Source organism: Dromiciops gliroides, chromosome 2, assembly GCF_019393635.1.
Source record: "Dromiciops gliroides isolate mDroGli1 chromosome 2, mDroGli1.pri, whole genome shotgun sequence".
NCBI classification, from domain to species: Eukaryota; Metazoa; Chordata; class Mammalia; order Microbiotheria; family Microbiotheriidae; genus Dromiciops; species Dromiciops gliroides.
Genome location: NC_057862.1, coordinates 615,485,098 through 615,509,414, shown reverse-complemented (window position 1 = coordinate 615,509,414; position 24,317 = coordinate 615,485,098). Strand labels below are relative to the sequence as shown.

The 24,317-nt window shown below is 40.3% G+C and overlaps 1 protein-coding gene across 3 annotated transcripts in view; it reads right to left on the bottom strand.

The window, feature by feature from the left end:
• Positions 1–6,898: 6,898 nt before the first annotated feature.
• Positions 6,899–24,317, bottom strand: part of DHX57 (DExH-box helicase 57) — a 62,935-nt gene continuing 45,516 nt past the window's right edge. For 2 of the 3 annotated variants that reach the window (XM_043983907.1, XM_043983909.1), the window contains exons 15-24: positions 22,044–22,217; positions 20,786–20,986; positions 18,604–18,880; positions 17,359–17,454; positions 17,151–17,234; positions 14,710–14,847; positions 13,258–13,332; positions 12,126–12,260; positions 11,343–11,543; positions 6,899–9,325 (exon numbers count right to left, since the gene is read on the bottom strand). In XM_043983907.1, coding sequence (XP_043839842.1) covers positions 9,182–9,325; positions 11,343–11,543; positions 12,126–12,260; positions 13,258–13,332; positions 14,710–14,847; positions 17,151–17,234; positions 17,359–17,454; positions 18,604–18,880; positions 20,786–20,986; positions 22,044–22,217 — 1,525 coding nt within the window. In that variant the 3' untranslated portion in view covers positions 6,899–9,181. The remainder of the gene's footprint in view (positions 9,326–11,342; positions 11,544–12,125; positions 12,261–13,257; positions 13,333–14,709; positions 14,848–17,150; positions 17,235–17,358; positions 17,455–18,603; positions 18,881–20,785; positions 20,987–22,043; positions 22,218–24,317) is intronic. The other variant, XR_006354797.1, reaches the window with a different exon arrangement.

Here is a 24,317-nt window from a genome sequence, read left to right as displayed (position 1 = left end):
GTAGGTGTGTCTTCTCTGCCTCATCTCTTTATATACCTGGACGTCCCTTAGGGCTGTTTGCACAGGGGTCACACGAGCAGCCCTTCTGCCTTTATTTGAGTTTAAGTGTGTGAGAACTTCGAAGTTCACAGAAGGTAAAATAAAAATGATTCTCAGTTGTTTTGCACCTAAATCATGTTCATTCGTGGAAACATGTTTTAGGGTCCAATTTTAAAGATTATCTTCACATTTCCAAAAGAAATGACTTTTGAAATATTTTCTTCTGGAAAGAAGAGACTTTTGAGTCGTGTACTTAGAATAACAACTACATAGCATTTACATAGTGATTTAAGGTTAGCAAAGCACTTGACAATCTCCTCTTCCTAACAACCCTGGGAGGTGGGTACTATTATCATCCCTACATAATGGATACTGAGACACAGGTTCAGTGACTTGCCCAGGGTCTAGTAAGTGCCTGAGGCCGATTGTAAACTCTCATCTCCTTGGCTGCAGGTCTAGCGCTCTAGCCACTGAACTACCTCGCTGCCTCATACATAACTAGCAAATTGTTTTACAGCTTATAGCCACTCATTTTTCAAGAACAAATACAGCCTTTTAAAAAGTTTGTGTAGAGGTTACTAATGTTCTGGTACACCTGATGCAACATGGCATAGACCAAGGCAAAAGTTATTAAAGGGACAATTTAAGGAAATGGAAAATTTGGGCATGGAGCTCCTGGAATTCTTTCTGTCTTTTTTATTGTGAAAGAGACCCTTCCTCTTGAGTGATGGACTCTTGACATATAAGTCATACAAGAAGGGAAAGAAAGTTTACTAACTTCAAAACCATTTATAGTAAAACTTTGATTAAATTGGGTTGCTGAGATAAGGATGTTTTATTTAATCGAATTAATTTAATAAGCTCACCCCCAAATCCTTTGCTTTAACCATGATTGTTGAAAAACTTCAAAGCAAGTATACATTTTTAGTTTCAGTATAGCATACTAGCATGAAATAATTCAGGATTTTGCAATACTCTGAGGTTCTAGAAGGACTAAGAGACTGTACTTAATTTTTTATTAATCTTTGTTGTTGTTTGTCCTTTGATCTCAAAGACAGCTGACCATGACCTTAGGAGGTGGTCATGCTTTACACTGAATTTAAGTGAGGCAGGGATGTACAAAGTCATCAGCCTCACTCTCTCCTCCAGAACCATCTGGGTCCAGTAGCAAGATATACATCAGGATGACTGGAAATTGCCCTGATTTTTGTTGTTGTTGTTGTTGTTGAGGTAATTGGGGTTAAGTGATTTGTTCAGGGTCACACAGCTAGTAAGTGCCAACTAAGGCCAGATTTGAACTCAGGTCTTCCTGAATCCAGGGCTGCTGCTTTATCCATTGTACCAATATTCCCTCAGGGTTGTTTTTCTTACTGATATGGTGGGAAATGGGGTACAGGTTTGTTTAGCGGATGGGGTTCTGGAATTCCTCTTTAAAGAATTACACTGTCTTGCACACACAAGTAGTTAGAATAAGGTGATAGTTTATTTAGGAGTAAGGGAAGGGAAGGGTAGGGGGAGGGAAACCATGAAAAGAAATCCTTGGACTTTCATGGGGAGATTGGCATAAAGCACATGGCTCCGAGGTACCAAATCTCCTCGAACAGGAGACTGGAAGGTACTTTTATAGAGGACTGATGGGGGTGGACCATCTGCCCGTGAAAAGTTCCTTTAGTGAGAGAGGACCATCCCCCACTGGTGGTAGCTGGGGGAATTGGGTGAGGAGTGGAGGACCATCCCCCACTGGTAGTGACTAGAGGAATTGGGTGAGGGGTGGCTACAGATCCCTCTTCAGAACACAAAAGCCGAAGCCACACCCAAATTTATCTCCCCAGGGTAAGGGAGACCAGAATGAAGGGTAGGAATCCCAAGATAGCTCAGTCGGATTTGGTTCAGTTTATCTCTCTAGGCGTTATCTATCCTCTGGTTTAGTTTCTCAAGGAGAAAGTTCCTTGATGTGCCCCAGAGAACTTCTGGGGTGCTCTGTGCCCCATGACAATTGGAAGATGGGAAATAAGGTGAGTACAAGGGTCAGAGCTTCTCAGGGGAATGTGCCTGTGTTGAGCTTTTCTACGTCATGAGACCCAGGTTCTAATTCAGTGCAGTCTTTCTAGGGGTTGTGAGTTGCTTCCTCTTCTGCCTGATTGTTGTTACGAATGACTGAAATCAGGGAAATGCCTCCCTGAAGAAACATTGTCACAACAGCCGTCTCTACTTTCATGCTACTCCCTTTAATTTACTTTTTGCTCAAGAGTATAATGCAATTAAAGCCAGAAAAAAAATCTCTTCCTTACTCTTCAGGTCTGTTGCTAGGCTTAACTGTTTGCATTGCCACTGCCCATCTTTATCTCTGTGAGAAAGGAGCCTATCAAACAGGAATGGCTAGAAAACAGATCCAGGGGCTGAGATGGTATTAATTTTCTATACTCCCATACTTTGATGGATCTGGATATTAATGTGGGTCCTCTCAGTTATTCCTTCTCCATGATATCTGACAAACCAATCTTTTTTTCAGTGGGTCGAGGTGATGGAATGGGGCATACATTTATCTGAGAACCTCTATTTCCCACTTCTGAGCAACCTCTTTATTTGTAATGTATCACAGCTTCCTCATGCCTACCATGTACCATAGAGCATCACTGGAAGAATATTACTTAAAAGACAGGCCTTGTTTCAGAGAGAAACTTGGGGTCATCAAAAGCACTGCAGTTTCCCAAAGACAATCCAGCCCTCCTGTTTATACCTGGGCTCAGTCATTGTCCATCTCCAATCTTTGCTTAAAATAAATAGACACATTGACTAGCTCTCTGGCCAGTACTTCCAAATATATATAATGATCTGTATGGTGGACATTCACTTTTTTTTTTTTGGTGGGGCAATGAGGGTTAAGTGACTTGCCCAGGGTCACACAGCTAGTAAGTGTCAAGTATCTGAGGCTGGATTTGAACTCAGGTCCTCCTGAATTCAGGGCTGGTGCCTTATCCACTGTACCACCTAGCTGCCCCGACATTCACTTTTCACTTGTTTTTTCCTTAGTGGACGGCTAGGCTAAACTTTTTAGACTCATTCTATATCTCAGTCAGGAGCCCCTTCAGTGTACTAGGGCTTCAGTGTACTAGGTGTGATCTGCATCAATCTTTAAATCAGAGCAAATAGAGGATTTGTCCCTTTACAGAGAAGCCCTCTTTCATTTGTATTCTAAACTTGACACTTTCTCAGTGAATGGTGACAAGCTTGTCTACTGTTGTTATTTCTTACTTCATAGTAACTGAGGGCCGTTAAGCCAAGTTATCTCTGACTGGTAAGCCTTTCTTTCTTTTTTTTTTTTTTAGTGACACAATTGGGGTTATGTGACTTGCCCAGGGTCACACAGCTGGTAAGTGTTAAGTGTCTGAGGCCGGATTTGAACTCAGGTACTCCTGATTCCAGGGCCGGTGCTCTATCTACTGCGCCACCTAGCTGCCCCATGAGAGTGGTATCTTGACTTGTGTATGAATTGAGTCTAAGTGTCACAGAGCTGCACAAAGTTATCAGCCTCACTCTCCTCCAGGGTCATTGGAGTCCACTGGCAAGGCAAAAGTCACAAGGACTGGCAATAGCCCAGCCTGCAGTGTATGACCTTGACCTTTTTAAGATAAGATCTTTCCCAAGTCTCAGATTGTCTGAGGCAATGCCCATTCAATGAGGAAGGACTAGGTAAGAATTGAGACAAAAGATGGCCTAGTTTGGTATCACAAAAGAATCAATTTGGGAGGGGAAGACCCTCTGAGTTTCTGGCCAGAACAGAAAACAACTGCTGTTTACACCTACTCTAAGACATTAAAACCCAAAGAATGAGCAAGAAAGACTTAAGCAGGGAATTATTATTGGCCATTCAATGGAAGCCAGAGTGATTTGGGTTTAAAGGCATAGTCAAGTAGCTCCATTTTGTTATGGGGGAAAATGGGTATAGGGTTTGGGGTTCTTAGGAATTCCTCTTTACACCCTCTTGCACACAAAAGCAGTTAGAGTAAGATGGTAGTTTATTTAGGGGCAAGGGAAGGGAAGGGGAGGGGGGAAGGGAAACTAAGAGAAATCCTTGGACTTCTCATGGGGAGAAAGGCATAGAGCCTGGCTCTGAGATACCAATCTCCTCGAGCAGGTGGCTGGCAGGTACTTTTTTTTTTTTAAGTGAGGCAATTGGGGTTAAGCGACTTGCCGAGGGTCACACAGCTAGTAAGTGTCAAGTGTCTGAGGCCAGATTTGAACTCAGGTACTCCTGACTCCAGGGCCGGTGCTCTATCCACTGCTCCACCTAGCTGCCCCTAGAGCTATATTTCAAGAAAACATACAAGACAAGTTAATTGTCTTAGTTTTTTAAGAAATGATAAAATCAATAGGAAATTTTAAAAATCTAGCCTTCAAACCCTATCTTATAAAATACAAGTGATCAAAAATTTTACAAATTAATAAACAGATCAGAGAAATTATATTATATCTCCTAACTAGAAAGAGAATATATCTGCCTGTCTCCTACAACGAACCAGATCAGAGAAATAATGTTTAATTTCTCCTACAAATCAGAGACAGAAAAAACATGCCGGTCCTCCTATGAAAACAGATCAGAAGGGGGGGTACTCTATCCACTGCGCCACCTAGCTGCCCCCAGGCACACTTTTATATCATTAGCCTGTCCTTGACAGTCTTGGAGACTTTCTTATTGATATGGGGGAGAAACCGATAGGAGAAAGCACCTGGGTCCTTAGGATTCCTCTGTAAAGAATTACATTCTTGCACAAGACCTAATTAGGAATAAAAGAACAGGTTCATTTGGGGTACAAGAGAAACCGGCCGGGAGGAAGGTTTTGCCAGAACAAAAGGCTTTCCTCCCCGGCTGACTTGTGGGGTGCCATTTTTATAGGGTTTAGATGGGGTGGGTAAGAGTCTCTTATTGGGTGAGGGGCTGGTGGTCTTCCCGCATTGCGCTGGGGTAGAAGGAATCCCTCGTGAGCAATCTGGTGGTGGGTGTCAACTTTGTCCTGATGGGTCTAAGCAGTCTGCTGATGGGCGGTTCCAGGTGGTCTTCTCCTGGATTACCTCCAGGTGTTTAGGATGACTGGAATGTAGGGTGATGGTCCTGGAGCATGCTCAGTTCGATCCGTGCCCATTATCTCCATTAGGTAGGGTGTGTGTGTGTGTGTGTGTGTGTGTGTGTGTGTGTGTGTGTGTGTGTGTGTGTGTGTGTGTGTGTGTGTGTGTGTGTGAGAGGCCTACTTGATTTCAAGGGAAAACCCCTGAGGTTTCAAGGAAAAAGTTCCTTGAACCCCCCAGAGAATTGTTGGGGTAACTGGGGCCCATAATCCTCCCATGACATTATCAGTAGTTTCTCAGGGCAGTACAGCTAGTGTGTGGGATCCCAAAATACTTGGATTGGTGACCGTTACTTAACACCTACTCTGTGAGCAGTTTGCTTCTTTTCCCCTGCAAAAACATTCAGTGTACCCTAGCCAAGCACAGGGAAGTCGTGCACCTTTTTGACCAATCAGCCTCCTTCGTATGTGCCCTTATACCTACGAGTCGCATTTGCACAGACAAAGGTTTTCTGCCAAGTATGATTATTGTTATAGTGCCTAGCACCCCAGAAGTTCTCTGGGGTACATCAAAGAACCTTCTCCTTGAGAAACTAAACCAAAGGACAGACACACCTAAAGAGATAAGTGACTGAGTTAGCTCCAGGACCACCACCCTTCATCCCAGTCTCCCTCATCCCTGGGGAGATAAGATTAGGTGTGGCTGCTGCCTTTGTGGCAGGAGGGGAGGGAGATGGCTTGAGAGATCCGAAGCTACCCCTCACCCAATTCCCCCAACCACCACCGGAGGGGGATGGTCCTCCCTCAATAGGGGAACTTTCCACAGTCAGATGATCACCTCACCAGACCTCTATAAAAGTATCTGCCTGTCTCCTGCTTGAGGAGATTGGTATCTCAGAGCCATGCTCTGTGCCATGCCTTCTCCCCATGAGAAGAAGTCCAAGGACTTCTCTCTTGGTTTCCCTTCCCCAGCCCCTAAATAAACTATTATCTTATTCTATTGGATTTGTGTGCAAAAGGGTGTAATACTTTAAAGAGGAATTCCTAAGAACCCCAAACCCAAACCCCTATCCCAAACCCTTTACCCTATTTCCCCACAACATTTATATAACCTACACATATAAATATCAGGGAAGGTTGGGAGGGAGCTTGATAGGAATTCACATAATGTCCACTAGCTGTCCTGGACACTGACCCCCCTGTAGGTAAATCTCCTTTAAATAAATTCTTTTATCCTGGAGCTACCAATGTCTTTCTTCAGGATCTAGTTTTTATTTCAGCGGTAGTGGGGAGGCATTATACACTTAAGCCCCTTCAGAAGGGATACTGGGGAAAATCTAGGCATTGTAAAAACAAAAAACATTTTAAAATACATTTTAAAAAATGTCAGAGGTGGAACTCAAACCTTAATTAATCACTTTGCTATGTCTACAACTTTGCCTTAATTTAGCAGTCTAGGAAAAACTCTTAAAAAAATTTAGTCTGTTGAACCCATTCTGGTTTTTAGTCATTTCTGCTTCCCTTTCGAAGTATATTCAAAAATCATACCTTTAGTAAGACTTAGGATTATCTCAGGAAATGACATCAAACTCACTGGCTTAAAGTCTAAAGAATCTATTATATCTTTCCTTTTTGAAATTAATAATATTTGCCCATCTCTAGGTCTTGTGGTACCTCTTAGAATTTTCATTTCACGATGACAAAGACCAATAGATAAAATCACTAAGTTCAGCACTCAGGATGTAATTCATCAAGTTCTGTAGAACTTACTGAAAGTGTTTACAAAATGCAAATTAGGAAACACTGGCTTTATTTCACATGACAATTACAAATGACAAAGTGTACAACTGTACCAAGTTGTAGGGATAATATTCCAACATTTTTCAACGTTAAAAGGAAGTTTCAATGGTCTGTCCCAAGTAATCTTCTCCATGAAAGCCTGTTTGAGAACTTTGTGTACTTGCCCAGAAATCTCCAATGTCAGAAATCTCTTCCCACATTTTCAATGCATTTAGGGTTTCAATTTGCCGGTGATCCTATTTTAATATTCCCCAATCTGAAGATCATCTTCTTTGATGGAGAAAACAAAAGCAAAAGAGCAATGGTCCCATCCTTTCTTTGCTTTTCCTTTTGCCTCAAATCAGATATGGAATAGCAGCAGAAAGATGACGATACCACATTATTGACACATCATGTTCCATAATCACATCCACAAGAGTTTTCAGCCATGTTGAAACTTTCCCATGAGCTATCTATAATATGCATGGCACAAACATCAGGGTATACTCATTAGTGACAAATACTTTATTGTTTTTTAGCTATATTCCAATAATAGTAAAATAAAAATCTGATTTTAATAAACCATTTAGCAAGCGTTCCTTAAAACCATACTGAATACCAACTAACCATCTTGTTGGTGTTTAAAAAAAATGAAAATTTCACCTTGAAGTAGCACATGATATTCTAGTATTCATTTGTAAAGTGTTCCTATATAATTTCTTATATCATGATTTTAATGTTTAACCACTAAGAAGATTCATGCTTATAAAAGGCATCACTCACCTTAACAAATTCCTTAAGTCACATAGCAATACTTGTCAGCTATCTACTAAATACCTGTGATATGTATTATAACAATAATGCCAAGTACAGAAGACCCACATACATACACTGTTAACAATGGCAGTTCTAGCTTCCTTGTGCCAATGATCTAAAGGAGTAATTCAGTATCCCCGGTCATTTCTCCTAAATGTGTCAATCTAGCAGTTTCTGTATTTTGATACTTTAGTTCACGAGGAAGCACAAACTCAAATTTAGGTGCTGTATTACTGGATATAGAAATATTTTTGTTTTTATTTAAACGAATTGCATGAAATTAATTGTTGTTCTTAAAAAGTGACTTAAAAAGCCATTTAATTTTCCCCATAAAATTTAAACACTTTGACAAGAGGTGATTGCAAATGTGTTGGTAACAATCACTGCATAATCTGGGAAGTTTCCTATAAAGGTAAGTAAAAATGATACCATGAAAATGGTCTCCCAGCATTAATGTGGCTAGCTGATAAGTTTCCAGAGAACACTGATAAAGTCTGAAAGGATTACAATGCTTTGCTGATACATAGAAAAATCTAAGTGTATGTTTTTTCCATTCAGCCATTTGATCATTATGGGCATTGTTCTGATAAAGGGTCTGGGAGGTGTAAATCTCTCTGCTTTCCCAAATGCTAACACATCATTACAATAAGATGCATTTATAGACATAAAATGTTGAATTGCTTAGATGGGAAATACAATCTTTTCTATTTAAAAATTGATTACTGCCAATTATATTTCACGTGTGAAAATGGAATTTTATCAGATGAAGCTGAGTTTAAAAGAATTTTTTAAAAACCAATAAAAATGAGAGATGAAGATAGCTTTTTGGGGAACAGCCACACAGAGGAAGACAACCATATTTTGTCTTGCTTCTAAGGACAGTTAGAGCTAAATGACTAGACCCACCCATGCATGTTTCAGCATATAATTCATTCTCGTTAGCATTGTTTCCTAAGCCTTAACGAGAAAAAAAAAACTTCATAAATCAAGTATCCACAATTTCTGAGTGGCTCCAAATGGGTCTTATATATTCCTTGCTCACATGTTGCATATTCTTCTTCATTCTAGCTGATCTGTCAACAGGATCTTTGCTCTGGAAACAAGCAATAGGTACTTTTACTGGGGTTCAGAAGGGCTGTGTTGGAAAAATAACTAAAAGAAATTGTGTTTGTGTTACCAGGTGAATCTCATTCACTACAGCTGTCATAGAATAAGAAAACGGGCAAAACTGGGCATATAGGGTGTCTCATCATTATCACCCCCCCCAAGTTATGCTGGGATTGTCCAGACTTTTGGTCAAAGTACCTCAATATATCCCGGAAACTCTTCAGAAAGGTACAGCTTTGCTGATTCACTATTTGTAAACAATGGGTGCCATTACCAGGGCTAAAGCCACCGTCAAACAATCCCAAAGATAGAGGTACTGTTATTTCCTAGAAGTATAAACAGGTGAGAGGAAAGCATTCCACCACCAAAGCCATCTACTGGGTAGTAACAAGCTTTACAATCATGCTGATAATCCGTGATCCTCTTGGGCAAGTGCTGAGATCCATGCTGGGGTTCTTGATTTTATCTTGGAGTAGCTGGTCAAGTTCACAACGAAGTTCCTTAACCAATTCTGCCACCTAAAAAGAATGCAAAGGTGTAATCAGTGGCAGGGACAACAGTAAGAATACATCATTAAAGGAAAATGCATGAGCCTATCAATGACGTAAGTCTCTGGGTTTTTTATCCCAACCAGAAAAATAAAAGTAGCACCTTCATTTTGTGAACTATAAACAATTCATCCGTGGCTTACTGCAGGCTCTTTACTGCACTAACAAGGACTATTGTAAAGAACTTATCCCTTAGAAATCCATTTTTTCAAACTTAACTACAGTCACCTTAATTACCTGAACTAATGGAGAAAAGCAGTAAAATTAAGTCAAAGCAGATAATAGTAATTTTTATTTGGTTCTGAGGTACATTATAACTTTTTCAGCAGTAGATTTACATTCTGATTATATTTCAATTAGGCTAATATTAAATTGAGTTTTCCTCCTTTAAATATAAGTTACTTTGTGCTATAGGCAAGAAGGATGTTGGGTTCATAGGGGTAGAAAGTCAACCTTAGGTTAAACATTTGTCTTATAGAATATGTAAAGTAGATAACTGAAAACTTACTCAAGAAAGGTAATAGTTCTAGAAATGACAAATGCTAGAGATGTGGGAAAATAGATACACTAATGAACTGGTCCAAGCACTCTGGAGAACAATTTGAAACCATGCCCAAAGGGCTGTTTATACAAAATTGTACATGCCCTTTGACCCAACAATAGTTACTATTAGGTCTGTATCCCAAAGAGGTCAAAGGAAAAGGAAAAAGAAAAAAGACTGATATGTACCAAAAAATTTAAGCAGGTCTTTTTGTTATGGCAAAGAATTGGAAATTGAAGGGATGCCATCAAATGGGGAATGGCTGAACTAGTAGTGGTATATAATTGTGACAGAATACTATTGTGTTATAAGAAATGACAAGGGGAATGGTTTCAGGAAAACCTGGAAGACCTATATGAACTGTTACAAAATAAAATGAACAGAACCAGGAGATCACTGTACACAGTAAAAGCAATATTGTAATGATGCTCAATTGTGAAAGACTGAGATACTATGAGCAATACAGTGATCCAAGCAAGACAATTCTGAAGAACTCATGATGAAAAATGCGATCTACCTCCAGATAGAAAACTAACGAACTCTTGAGTGCAAATTGAAACATAATTTTCTCATTTTATTTTTCTTATTTCTTTTGTATTTCATGGCTAACATGTAAATGTTTTGCGTAATTTCACATGCATAGTTGATATGTTGCTTGCCTTCTCAGTGTATGAGGGAGGGGCTGAAGGGAGAAAGGAAGAAGAAAATTCGGAACTCAAAATTTTTTTTTAAAAGAATGCTGAGGGAGGGGCAGCTAGGTGGCACAGTGGATAGATAAAGTACTGGCCTTGGATTCAGGAGGACCTGAGTTCAAATCCAGCCTCAGACACTTGACACCAGCTGTGTGACCCTGGGCAAGTCACTTAACCCTCATTGCCCCACAAAACAAAAAAAACAAAACAAGAAAAAAAAAAAAGAATGCTGAGGGGCAGCTAGATGGTGTAGTGGATAGAGCACCGGCCCTGGATTCAAGAGGACCTGAGTTCAAATCCAGCCTCAGACCCTTGACACTTACTAGCTGTGTGACCCTGGGCAAATCACTTAACCCCAATTGCCTCACCAAAAAAAAAAAAAAAAGAATGCTGAAAATAAATAAGAGTTGTTTTTTTTCCTGGAAAGGCAATGAGGGTTAAGTGACTTGCCCAGGGTCACACAGCTAGTAAGTATCATATATCTGAAGCCGGATTTAAACTCAGGTTCTCCTGAATCCAGGGCTAGGGCTGGTGCATTATCTACTGCAGTGCCACCTGGCTGCCCCCTAAATAGGAGTTTTTAAAATAAAGGGTAATAATCTCAGCACAGAACTCAGAACCATAACCCCTGAATTTTCAGTTCGTCAGCTATTATTACCCTTTGCACCTAAAGGAAAGTCTTGTTATATATACTTCACATTGTCAGAGCCTATGCTGACAATGTGTTTGACATCTCACCAATTTACCTCATTACCTGGTGGGAGGCAGCTGCAAAACGAATCCAACCATCATCCAGGGAAACAATAAACTCTCCCCTTTGAAGCTTTACATTCACCTGGCCTCCACCAAACAAGAGCAGTGGGTACACAGACACCATGCTGCAGTCTCGGATGAACACACGACTGGTCTTGATCTTCTCATGGTACACCAGGTAGGGGCTATCAAAATGTCTCATCTGTAACATGAAGCCCCAAGTGGCATCAGTGAGGTCACTGGCAGTATCTAGTCTCTGCTTCAGTAAACTCAACTAAAAAGAAGCTGAATTCCCTTTGTCCCATTACCTGTTACTCAGTCCTACCCAACTGTCAGCCCCTTTTAGTTTCCAATCACCAACATGCCCTCCCCTTGACCCCCACCTCAGTCTACATCTAACCTTCATTGTTCTACCCCGATAATTAAGGCTTGCCCCCTACTCCTTCCAACACTACAATATCCAGCCCCTTATTCTACCTTAATCCCTTCCATTCAACCCACCATCTCCATGAAACTCCTTCCAGAGTGCCTATTGTCTACAGTGTAGGTACCAGCGCAAGAAGAGAAAGAAAAAGTAGAAGACTAATCTCTAGGCAGAAAATTGGCAGCTATTTCTGATCTCTGAGCAAGAACTCTGAAATAGTGGAGTTGCTTCTAATTTGTTTTACGTCTGTGCCATCTCTAGCAGCTTAAGTTGGACTGCTCTGTGCTACTGGGCAGAGGCAGGAATAGAACTGAATTTTACCAAATGAGATTTTTCCTTGGATAAATCTTGGATACTGACCTGATAGTTCACTGAAGAAGGGTGAATGTGGACATAACCATCATTCTTGGTGACAAACTTCAACTCATCCACTTTGGGTTGCATTCTAACAGCTCCTCTACTGGTCTTTTGATATTTCCCTTCTGGAGTTTTCACCTAAATGACAAGTAAAACTAAATGCATAATTTATATTTTTGTTTTAGAAGGTATATTCATGGGCCATAAACAGCTTTGTTTGAAGGTTCCTATTCCTCTTCTTTCTCCCTCCTCTCCTAGTTAATTTATATCATACCCTTACGATTGTACTGATAGTTACACCTATGTTTTATTTCTTTTCTACCAAGTCACAAAAGAAAGAGGTGAGAAGATGTTGTGCCACCATGTCACAGAGCTGCTTTGTCAAAGAGATGATGTTTGAAGTTATCTTCCTGCACTGAACTGTCCAGTGCACAGTCTCTGAAAAACCTTCAGACTGTCTCATGGTAAATACTGGTTTTTATTCAGGATCCTAGCAAATTATCTCCATATGGCTTTCTAATGTGTTTCAATCGATCTTAAAAGCATATCCATGGTGATCTGAGAGGTAACCAATAATAACTGAATGCATAATATATGTAAAGCACTGAGAATGGTTTAGGATTTGAGCTGACAAGCTGAAAAGTCTCTAGAAATCTGAAATGAGAGCCCATTTCAGCTGGAATTCCAACACTTCGTTGGAAGGTCCAAGAGCCAGGTTGAGGTTTGGGTTTCCAGAATGCCAAGTGTACTTAATTCAAATAGAAGGCAGTCATGCCCCCACAAACCCAGCTATAAAGGGAATTTTTTACTCCAAAGCAGAGTTAATCAAAAGAAGAAGGTTCTCACAGTAGGTCCAAATGTACAATTGGCATTCTTTGTTGGGCTGTTGAATCTGCTTTGACACCCAAAGGGGAAAGGCTGGTTGACCCAATAATATTTATGCCTGTTAACAGTAAATTAGAAGGATTAAAGGAGTATCTCACTTCATTCAAAGGATGTTTCTGAAATGTTTCTTTGCTAATTAAAGGAATCTTTTTAAGTTGGATAATGAACATCTCAGAAATTCTACCTTTCCTCTGTCAAAATAGTCTAGGAGGGTAGACAATAGCAATGATCCAGGGAGATACGTTGTTACCTGGACTACATTTGGATACAGAGCAGCACATAAGATCGCTGATATCAGCTTGGTATTCTCAGCATTTGAGTTTGCCTGTTGGAAGAAAGACATGATTAAACTGATGGGCTCCAGAGAACAGCAGATACGGTTTTCTTTCATGATTAGAAAATGAGGAAAAATAGAAAACATCCGTTACTAGTCTTGGCTACTTAGGCCTGTGATAGGACACTTTTGCTTCTGACCACTGCGTCCTTCTATTAGTCCCCTCCCCTCCTACTTCTCTAAATGGTTAGATTTCTATACCCAACTGAATGTGTATGTTATTCCATCTTTGCTCTGAGGAGAGTAAGGTTCAAGGAATGCTCACCCCACTCCTTTCCTTCAACTATAATAGGTCTTTTGTGCCTCTTCATGTGATATAATTTACCCCATTCTAGCTCTCCGTTCCCTCTTCTCTCAGTGCAATCCTCTTTCTCACCCCCTTGACTTTTTTTATGTCACCCAATAAAAGTCAGCTTATACCTGCAACCTCTGTCTATGGGTATTCCTTCTAACTCCCCTAATAGAGATACAGTTCTTAGGAGTGAAAAGTACCATCCTCTTGGGTCGAGATGCAAACAGTTTAACCTTACTGAATAACTTAAGTTTTTTCTTCTTTGTTTCCCTTTTTATGTTTCTCTTGAGTGATAGGACACTTTCGATTACATTTAATTTGCACGCAGGTTTAAGAAACAATTGTTTTTGCCCTGGTAAATATGAAAAAGCCGCCTTTGGTACCAATGAGATAGGAGGCTGTTCTCACTACATATACAATAGGTCCATTTCAAAGAGTTGAAGGCACTTTGTAGACATCCATGAAGTAGTTGGAGAATAAGTGTTATAGTCTATTTATAAAGCCAGTGGAAATGTGGTGGGAAGCAGATGTCTTTTTCATGCATGTTCACATTTTCTATGTAAAATGTCTGGTAACATTTGGAACAAAGTGGTATCAGGCATGGCCTGAGAAAGAGCACATCTTACAACTGTCACAAAGGAAGTTGTCCTTTGGTAGAAAAAGGTTGGACTGTTTTGGATGTGCATTTTTTTTGTTTTGTTTTTGTGGGGCAATAGGGGTTAAGTGACTTGCCCAGGGTCACATGGCTAGTAAGTGTCAAGTGTCTGAGGCCGGCTTTGAACTCGGGTCCTCCAGAATCCAGAGCCAGGGCTTTATCCACTGTGCCACCTAGCTGCCCCCTGAATTCTTATGAATGATCCTTCAAAGCCCTTGTGGGTTTGGGCAGGATCAACAGGAAATCAAATAGCCATGTCAGCTCCATGAAATCTGTTATGGAAAGGACTAATCCAAGGTACAAAAGTAGCACTGAGCCAGCCCTGGCGTTATGTAACAAAGAAGGCCTGGTGAATCATCTATAAAAATAATAGTTTATTTGTTTTCTTTCTAATAAAGGAGAAAATGAAGATTTTTTTTACCTCCTCTCCTGTGGCATCCAATACACCATCTCCACCCTGGGACCATCTCTTCTCAATATCTCTTGCTCTCAACCCTTCCTTCACAAATCCTATATCTGATAACAATTCAGTGAACTGCCGTTTAAGGCTGGCAATTTCCTAAAAGGAACAGAAGAGATCTTTCTTTCAGTGAGGGTATCATTTAACCACTTGTGAAAGGACACAGACAAGAACAAACTAGTGGGGGACTACAATCTGCACCAATGGATGCTTACAGTTATCAAAATAGATGAGAAGGATCAAAAAAGTTATGTGCAGTATCAATGAGTTACTAAGATAAATTAAGTCTTTTTTTGTTTTGGGGTTTTGTTGTTGTTGTTTTTGCAGGGCACGGAGGGTTAAGTGACTTGCCCAGGGTCACAAAGCTAGTAAGTGTCAAGTGTCTGAGGCTAGGACTTGAACTCAGGTCCTCCTGAATCTAGGGCTGGTGCTTTCTCCACTGTACCACCTAGCTGCCCCTTCAAGTCTTTTTTGTATAAGTTAATAAAGAGGAACAACAGTAGAGATAATCACAATGGCAGAGATAGTCCAAAGCAGTGAATAACAGAGATGTACAGTTTTTCTTAGATATTTGCATTTTAATTTGAATATTTGCGTAGGTCCAAGTTTCAGGGAATTTGTAGTGATTCTCATTACTGTAGCTTTAGTATTTTGTTTGAAGACCCAAGTTAGGAAGAGTCTGAGAACTTATGAAGTTCTCTACCCTATCCCTTAACTACTCTTCCTCTCTCACTGCATGCTTAGAATGGATAGCTTTATATCTTAAATGGATACAAAGCGTCAATCTGTCCCATCTTCCACTTTCCCATTTATTGTCTCCCACATATTATCTGACTTGGGACAAGAGAAGAAGATAATGAAATACTTTCGTTTTAGGGCCTTTTCTTTATACCTGAATACATGTGTGGGCAGGGAAGCTCAAGGTATCTCTTCTAGCTCTTGTTTAGCTGTAGGTGGCTATATAGTAACAGAGTCAATGAAAATAATAACGGAACTGAAAACAAATTAGCAGTACTCACATTTCTTGTCCAGCTGCTTTCCTTGACATTTCGAAAAATTTGCTCAGTAAGTCATAAATCCAAGTTGAAAAAATACTGAAAGTTTTCTACACATACCTACTTCGAGATCACTTTTTATTGAGCTTTTTTTTTTTAAAGGCTTTTTGTTGTTGTTGTTGTTGTGTTGTTTCAGTCATGTCCAACACTTCGTGACCCCATTTTGGGATTTTCTTGGCAGAGATACCGGAGAAGTTTGCCATTTCCTTCTCTAGCTCATTTTATAGGTGAGGAAACTGAGGCAAATAGGGTTAAGAGCCCAGCTAGTATCTGAGGTTGGGTTTGAACTCACGATGATCAGTCTTGCTGATTTCAAGCCCAGCACTCTATCCATTGTGCCATCTAGCTGCCCTGAGTTCAGTAGAAGCTTGGCACCATCATGTGCATGGGGCTGAATCTATTACTCAATGAGTCCCATTCTAGTACTACATCATGGTGTGGAGGTGACCCCAGTTTTTTGGAGACAGTGACAACTGAAAAAGTTTCAAATCTACTGCAAACAGACTGCAGCTACCCATATGTGGTAACTCTCCTCAACATGAGGTTGTCTGGCTGAGGTGATGAATAATTTTTTGCCACCACACCCATCCTAGTTTTATCATGTCATCAGAAAGCCAGCCATGAGGTGGTGGATCCTTTTTCTAGGCACAAAATCTCATAAAATGGTCCACTGATGCCTGGAGAGGTTTCCATCAACATCAGGCAAGGTAGCACCCACATGAGTGAAACTTGGATCTTCTGAAGGACTGAGGCAGGGTGCAGACATTATGCTCTTCAGTCTTAAAGACTAGAGGAAACCTATGTAGCTGAATGAACTTCCCAATAACATACTCTTTAGGTAGGCAAGAGCCTTTGGCTAAAAATGTTATACTCATCAACTATTAAAGGAAAACGTACACTCATTATTGTCTTGTAACAACTTCTATATGGATTGACAGTGTCACCCAGATATAGAAAAACTGATATCTAGTAAATTTACATTGTACACAAATCCAGGCAATTAGTTTTTCAATCTTCAATGCTATCATAGTCTAGCCTAATCATTCATGCAGGACCAAATACCTATATGTGGAAAGAGAATAAGTAGGACATCAAGGAGAATAATGGGGCTTGTGCAAAGGCTCAATGAAGGCCTAAAATACAAGACTTTACATAATAATTTTAGACCATGGGGTGTGTTTGCAGATAAAGCCAAGGGCACTACAAAATAGCACTTTCATCTGCTAAGGGAGAAGGGTGTAATTTGGCTGTAACAAGTCTCCCTACCCCGCAAGAAGGAAGTAAGGAGGTGAGAATGCTCATGCCAATCAAGGAAAGGAGCTACCACCCTGCAGATGACTGACTCACCTGCAGAACTCTTCCTGACAGAAAGTTTTCCCGGCAGTAATTATAACTTGCCTGAGCGCCTTCTTTGGTGCAGAGCCTCCAACCCTAAACATTGGAGAAAAATCAAATGGAACTTACGGTGCACATTATCTTGGGATCAGTGTAGACACACTGACAGCTCTAACTCTGGGATCCTATAGAAAGTCGGCCACGCATGTTTTATGCTCACCTTATATGCCTGAAGAAGGGCCAGATAGTCACTGTTTGCTAATGCAAATTCCAGCTTTTTCTGATTTGCTTCTTCCCTTTTATCCCAGGGAGATACCTAAATAAAAATTAAGATTTGAGAGACACATTTCATCTGAGCTTTTAACTAGCATTGGCCTACTGTGGGTACCAGGTGATCTGGGAAAGCATTTAGTCTAAAACAAAGCAAACTCATTTTGTGGCTAATTAACTGCAATTAGGGTGTTCTTGCCAACTGTGTTTTGATCTGCCCTTGTGTTTCTGTCCATCCACAATAAACTATTCTGGATCTTTGACTTTTAACTGGCAAGACTCCCCCCCAAAAGCCTCACTTTAAAGACAGTATTAAATCCTAGATGCGCTAAGTTATTAACCCTTTGATATCTTCAGTTTACCAGATTCTCTCTCTCTCTTTTTTTGTGGGGCAATGAGGGTTAAGTGACTTGCCCAGGGTCACACAGCTAAAAGTGTCAAGTGTACGAGGCTGGATTTGAACTCAGGTCCTCCTGACTCCAGGGACGGTGTTCTATCCACTGCACCACCTAACTGTCCCCCAGATTCTCTTAAAGAGAATCATACAATTCGAGTCTAAAAGTACTTGAATCTCTCTTATTCTCATGATCATAAGTAGTTAATGCTTTTTTACTTTCACAATGTCCCTTTTTCTCTTTTTCTCAAAATCTGATGTCTTAATCCTCTTTGTATTCCACCTTAATTGCTTCTCTGCAGAAGCAGCCTACTTGCAAAACAATTTTAAAAAAGAGTCAAAACTAAATGGACTGTTTCTTCTATTTTTATCCATTTTGGTATTTAATCTAATTTTCATTCCCTAATAAAAGAAAACAAATTCTAATGAAGAAAGCCAAAAGGAAAAGGTTAACATTTTGGAAAATAATGATACTCATTGTCCTAGCAGAATGCCAGTATGGGTGCTTAATGTTGGCTGCTGCCAATACAAATGTTTCTAAAAGATAATGCTTTACACATGAGAAGTACAGCTGAACTTTGAGACGATGGATTTATGCCATCAGAAGTATCATCTGAATGTTCATCTGAGCCGAAAAGTATTAAATCAGCCTGAATCCCTGTATGTGCAAAACAAGTCTTTGTATCATCTAACAGTCTTCACTGAGGAAGCTGAGCTGTAGTTTCTATGGCCACTCAAGGCTACACACAGAGTTTGGATCCTGTCACTTTAAAGAAATCTTGTCCAGGGTACAATACTTACAAAAGGGGACTTAAAGGCCAAACTAGCTGCGATTGTTAAGGCAGGATCCAGGCAACGGAAGATGGCACCAAAGAGCATGAGCTTGCCAATTCTCACATCCACAGGTAAGGAAGCCAAGTGATAACCCAAGGGGGTCAACTTTTCATCCGCAGTTAAAGCTCCCAAATCTTGAAGTCGAACTTTCGAGGTCTGGAGAGACTCAATTCGAGGTGGCTCAATGAGCTGAGAGAACACAGACTGGAGGCTGTGATCAGTGAACATCTCCAAAATTTTAATTCTTAAAATGGAAAAAAAAAAACATTCGTCAGTCTTAGGCTGACCATTGTCACTCATGAAATGATGATGCAGGAGACTGAATCATTTTTCTCCTTCAAGACAAAAATGACATTGAAGTCCCCAGATCACAAATCCTCTCACAGGTTTTCAATGACCAAGTTACCAGCTTCAAAGGTCACTTTGGGTGCCTGGGGAGGTTCTCTTGAAGGAGTCTGTTCAAAATTCAGCAAACTTCAGATTATAGTGAGGAGAATCTTCCCTCTCAATGTTTCAAATGCCTCAGATCTCTGTGACCACAAACAGGGAGCTGATTCCATTTAATACTCACATTTCTTCTCAAAGCAATTATTATCTACGTAACTAATATGGCTACTCAATCATCTTCAACCTTAGGCAGTGTGGCCTAATGGCTAGTGAGCCAGACTTAAATTGAGGAACACTTGGATTCAAATCTCCTTTCTGCTCTGGGCAACCCTCTCTTTTTTTTTTTTTTGTGAGGCAATTGGGGTTAAGTGACTTGCCGGGGGTCACATAGCTAATGTCAAGGGTCTGAAGCCAGATTTGAACTCAGGTCCTCCTGAATCCAGGGCCGGTACTCTATCCACTGTGCCACCTAGCTGCCCCTGGGGCAACTCTCTAGGACCCTAAGTTACATAGAAGGTACTGGCCTGCACTGGTAGAAGGAATTTCCTCACCTGGAAGTTTTCTATACTGCTGAAATTATAAGTCCAGCCCCTAAACCAACCCCTATATGCCTTGGGACAGACTGTTTTGTTTGTTTGGGGTTTTTTTGTTTCTTTTTTTTTGGCGTGGCAATAGGGGTTAAGTGACTTGCCCAGGGTCACACAGCTAGTAAGCGTCAAGTGTCTGAGGCCGCATTTGAACTCAGGTACTCCTGAATCCAGGGCCGGTGCTTTATCCACTGTGCTACCTAGCTGTCCTGGGACAGACTATTTTGAACTGTTAATTAAATGATTTGTTGATTTTTTAACCTTTTACATGTTTATGTCTTGTTTTCTCAAGTAGGCTGTAAGCATCTTAAGTTATTGGAATTTATGTCTTTGAATCCTCCAAAGGATTTTGTTCAAAACTGGTGGTTAATACATTTTTGATGACTTGATTTATTTTTAGAAGGCTAAGCAAAACTTTCCGAACATTTTACATTTCTGATACTTTAGATGAAAATCTTCAATTTACTCATTTTTTCTTAAGGTCTACTTTATTTATTTATTAAAAATTGTTTTTGTTTGTTTTTTGTGGGGCAATAAAGGGTAAGTGATTTGCCCAGGGTCACACAGCTAGTAAGTGTCAAGTGTCTGAGGTCGCATTTGAACTCAGGTCCTCCTGAATCCAGGGCCATTGCTTTATCCACTGTGCCACCTAGCTGTCCCCTTAAGGTCAACTTTAGTCCTTTACCCATCAAAGTTCTTTCAAAATGGGTTGTATTTAATCTAATTATTTTGAGTGAAGGCTGTCACAAATGGGCTGCTACTTGTACAAAACAAGTGACCTCAGACACTTATGCTGAAGAAATGGCAGAAGCGTCCCTGAGGTGCTTCTATATACCTCAGCATGTGCACACGGCACATGAATCAGTTCTTTTATTTATTTATTTTATTATTATTATTTTCTTTTTAGTGAGGCAATTGGGGTTAAGTGACTTGCCTAGGGTCGCACAGCTAGTAAGTGTTAAGTGTCTGAGGCTGGATTTGAACTCAGGTCCTCCTGACTCCAGGGCCGGTGCTCTATCCACTGTGCCACCTAGCTGCCCGAATCAGTTCTTTTATGACAACATGGGGCAAAATTTCTTCTGTCTTCCATTTGGAAAAAAAAAAAAATGGATGTAACCAAATCAATTAGGAGAAATTGAGAACACTAGAAGCCAATCACAGACATTTGGGTGTACCTGAGACACAGCTGTTCCAATGGCACTCTCTGTATTTCTGGCAGCTGCTGTTTTAAAAGCTGATGATGGTAGTGGTTACTACTGAACAAATGGAAGCAGACTCCAGAGGCAACACGCCCTGCTCGGCCTTTTCTTTGTAGGGCATTAGCTCGAGACACAAAAGTATCCTCTAGACTTTCCATCCCTTTGCTTGGATCATACCTACAACATTGAAGGAAAAGAGTGACCCTGGGAAATGATGACCAAGATTTCACTTGTGGATTGAAAGGAAGGAGAGGGATATAATTTCCTCTTTACTTTGATACTGTTAGATCTTGAGGAAGCACCTATTGTTAGACATTACTGCAGAGAGACCATTTCTGCATATGTGAATATATGAAATGATGATACAGATTTCCATAAGCCATGGTTAGAGATGTCTCATTACTTTAAAGTCACGCCACATAAAATTCATTTTTTTACTCTTTACACCTAACACCTAGTCTAAATCTGTCCAAGTTTGATGGGTAAAACGGCTTTACATTCTGGATAGCATTTTAAAAATTCTATTGATTGATGGCATATTAAAGGAATTAACTACACTTTTTTTTTTCCTCAGGGCAATGAGGGTTAAGTGACTTGCCCAGGGTCAGGCCACTAGTAAGTATCAAGTGTCTGAGGTCGGATTTGAACTCAGGCCCTCCTGAATCCAGGGCTGGTGCTTTATCCACTACATCACCTAGCTGCCCCCCAAATTAATGACACTTTAAATAAAGGAAAGACACCCCCCTAAGATTACTGGATGAGAAAAATATGATTTTTACAAATTTTTGTTAAAGTTCCTATTGTTCTTTATTTAGTGGTACTTAAAACATGAGTTTACCCTATAGTTTCTTTCTTTTCTTTTCTTTTTTTTTTTTTTGAGGCAATTGGGGTTAAGTGACTTGCCCAGGGTCACACAGCTAGTAAGTGTCAAGTATCTGAGGCCGGATTTGAACTCAGGTCCTCCTGACTGCAGGGCCGGTGCTCTATCCACTGTGCCACCTAGCTGCCCCTACCCTAGAGTTTCAAGCATAATTAAAATAACATTTGGCTGGAGCTAGTAAGGTTTATCTGGTACACAAAGGCAGGGACAAGTCTATAGGGAAAGTGAGGAGAAAACATAGTTGCTCTGGAGTCCTATGCCCTATTAATTCACCAACATATCTTTGGCCCCTTCATTTAACTGCCTTATGTCATTTTGTGCCAACCCCCATCTGAAACCACTGAAGAAGAATACCTCTTTTCTTTCATTTTCCCAGAATCAATTACATAGACAACATCATCGATGGTAATAGATGTTTCTGCAATGTTGGTGGAAATGATGATCTTGGTTACTCCTACAGGAGGTTTAACAAACACAACCTGCTGTTCTTCACTGGACAATGATGAGTGAAGTGGAAGAATGATACACCTGAAAAGAGATGAGAACAGTTATTACTGGATTAAAAGAACCAATCATTGTTCACAGGCAATTCTCATGAAAAGCTAACAGTATGGCTCTAACCACCAGCATCTGCCTCTAAACCTGTCCTCAAAAGTACAAATATTTTTTAAAATTAATTTATTTATTTAGAATTTTTCACAAGTTACATGAATAAAGAAATTTTCACATCAATTTTTAAAACTTTGTATTCCAAATTCTCTTCCTCCCTACTTCCCCACCCCCTTTAAGAACTCAAGCAATTCAATATAAGTTACACATGTGCAGTCATGCAAAACATTTCCATATTAGTCGAGTTGTGAAAGAAAACAGACAAAAAACTTTAGAAAGAGGAACTAAGAAAAAAATATACTTCAACCTGTATTCAGCTACCATTAGTTCTTTCTCTGTAGATTGCCTTAAAAGTACAAAATCTTTTAGTAAAAAGTTCTTTTTGATCCCTCAGTATGTATCCACTCAGTTATTTCAACTTAATGCTTTAGAAGTTTACCAAATTAAGGAGCAAAGTATCTGTTATTTCTTATCCACCATAAAACTTCAGAAGCAATATACAGCAATTTTTCTTGCTCATATCACTAGTTCTGAAGCTCAAGAAATACAAATATTGCATTTCTTATATTCATCCATCGCCTTTTCCTTAGATACTAAAACATATCTAATAAAGAATTTTTATACCTATTATAATCCAATTAATTAAACATCTATTATATGTCAGGCACTGTGCTGTGTTTGTTTTTTTTTGTTTGTTTGTTTTTTAAGTGAGGCAGTTGGGGTTAAGTGACTTGCCCAGGGTCACACAGCTAGTAAGTGTTATGTTTCTGAGGCCGGATTTGAACTCAGGTACTCCTGACTCCAGGGCCGCTGTGTTTGAGATACATAAAAAGCAAATGACAATCCCTGCCCTCAAGGAGTCTAATGGAAGAGACAACATATAAACACATATATACAAAGCAAGCTATACAGGAGAAGTAAGAAATAATTAACAGAGGGAAGGCACTAGAATTAAGAGGAGTTGAGGAAGGCTTCCTGTAGGATGCAGGATTTTAGGTGGGACTTAAAGGAAACCAAGGAGGTGTGAGATTAAAATTGGATATTAGATCATAAATCTACCCTACTTAACCTTTCCCTTAATTTATCTCCCAGACTAGTAAATGGAATAAGCTTCTGGTTTTCTAGATAGAGCCTTTATTGTATGGTAGTCACAAGGTAATGTTGATTAGAAGGATAGGAAAGTAGAAATACAATACAAATCGTCTTAAGTCTAGGCTGAGTCTATATTCCGTATAAAACTCACCAAAAGCCGAAGGCCACCTTTGGGGAGAGAGACCGAGTCAAGCGCGTGCTGTTAACCAAGAGCCGGGCCGAGTCAAACTCCAGTCCACGTCTGTCTGTGCAGCACAGCCAGGAGACCAGCGGAGCAGGAAAAAAGGCCCCACTTCCGTTCTCTCCTTGCCTTTTAAGCTCGCACCCTGGAAGTCGAGTGCTCAGCAGGCAATCTGGCGTGCGTCGCAGGCGGACTGGTGTGCATAGCTCATGCTGTTGGTCTCCTCCCCAAAAGGGTGGTCCTAAAAAAAACTGGCGTCTCTCCATTATTTAACTGACTGTTAAAACTTTTTACCACAGAGGTCAGTAGTGGGAGTGGAGGAAAGAAAGCATTCCAGGCACTGGGGGCAGCCAAAGAAAATTCCTGAAGCCAAGAGATGGAGTGTCTTGTTTGTGGAACAGCCAGGAGGCCAGTGTCACTGGACCGAAGAGTACATGTTGGGAAGTAAAGTAGAAGAGGCAGCTAGGTGGAGAAATGTATAGAGTACTGGGTCTGAAGTCAGGAAGACCCATCTTCCTGAGTTCAAACCTGTCCTCAAACACTTATTAGCTGTGTGACCCTGGGCAAGTGCCTTGACACTGTTTGCCTTAATTTGCTCATCTATAATATGAGCTAGAGAAGGAAATGGCAAACCTCTCTAGTATTTTTGCCAAGAAAACCCCAAATGGGGTCATGAAGAGTTGGATATGACTGAAAAAAGTGAACAACAACAAAAAGGTGTGAGAAAACTGGAGAGACAGGAAAGG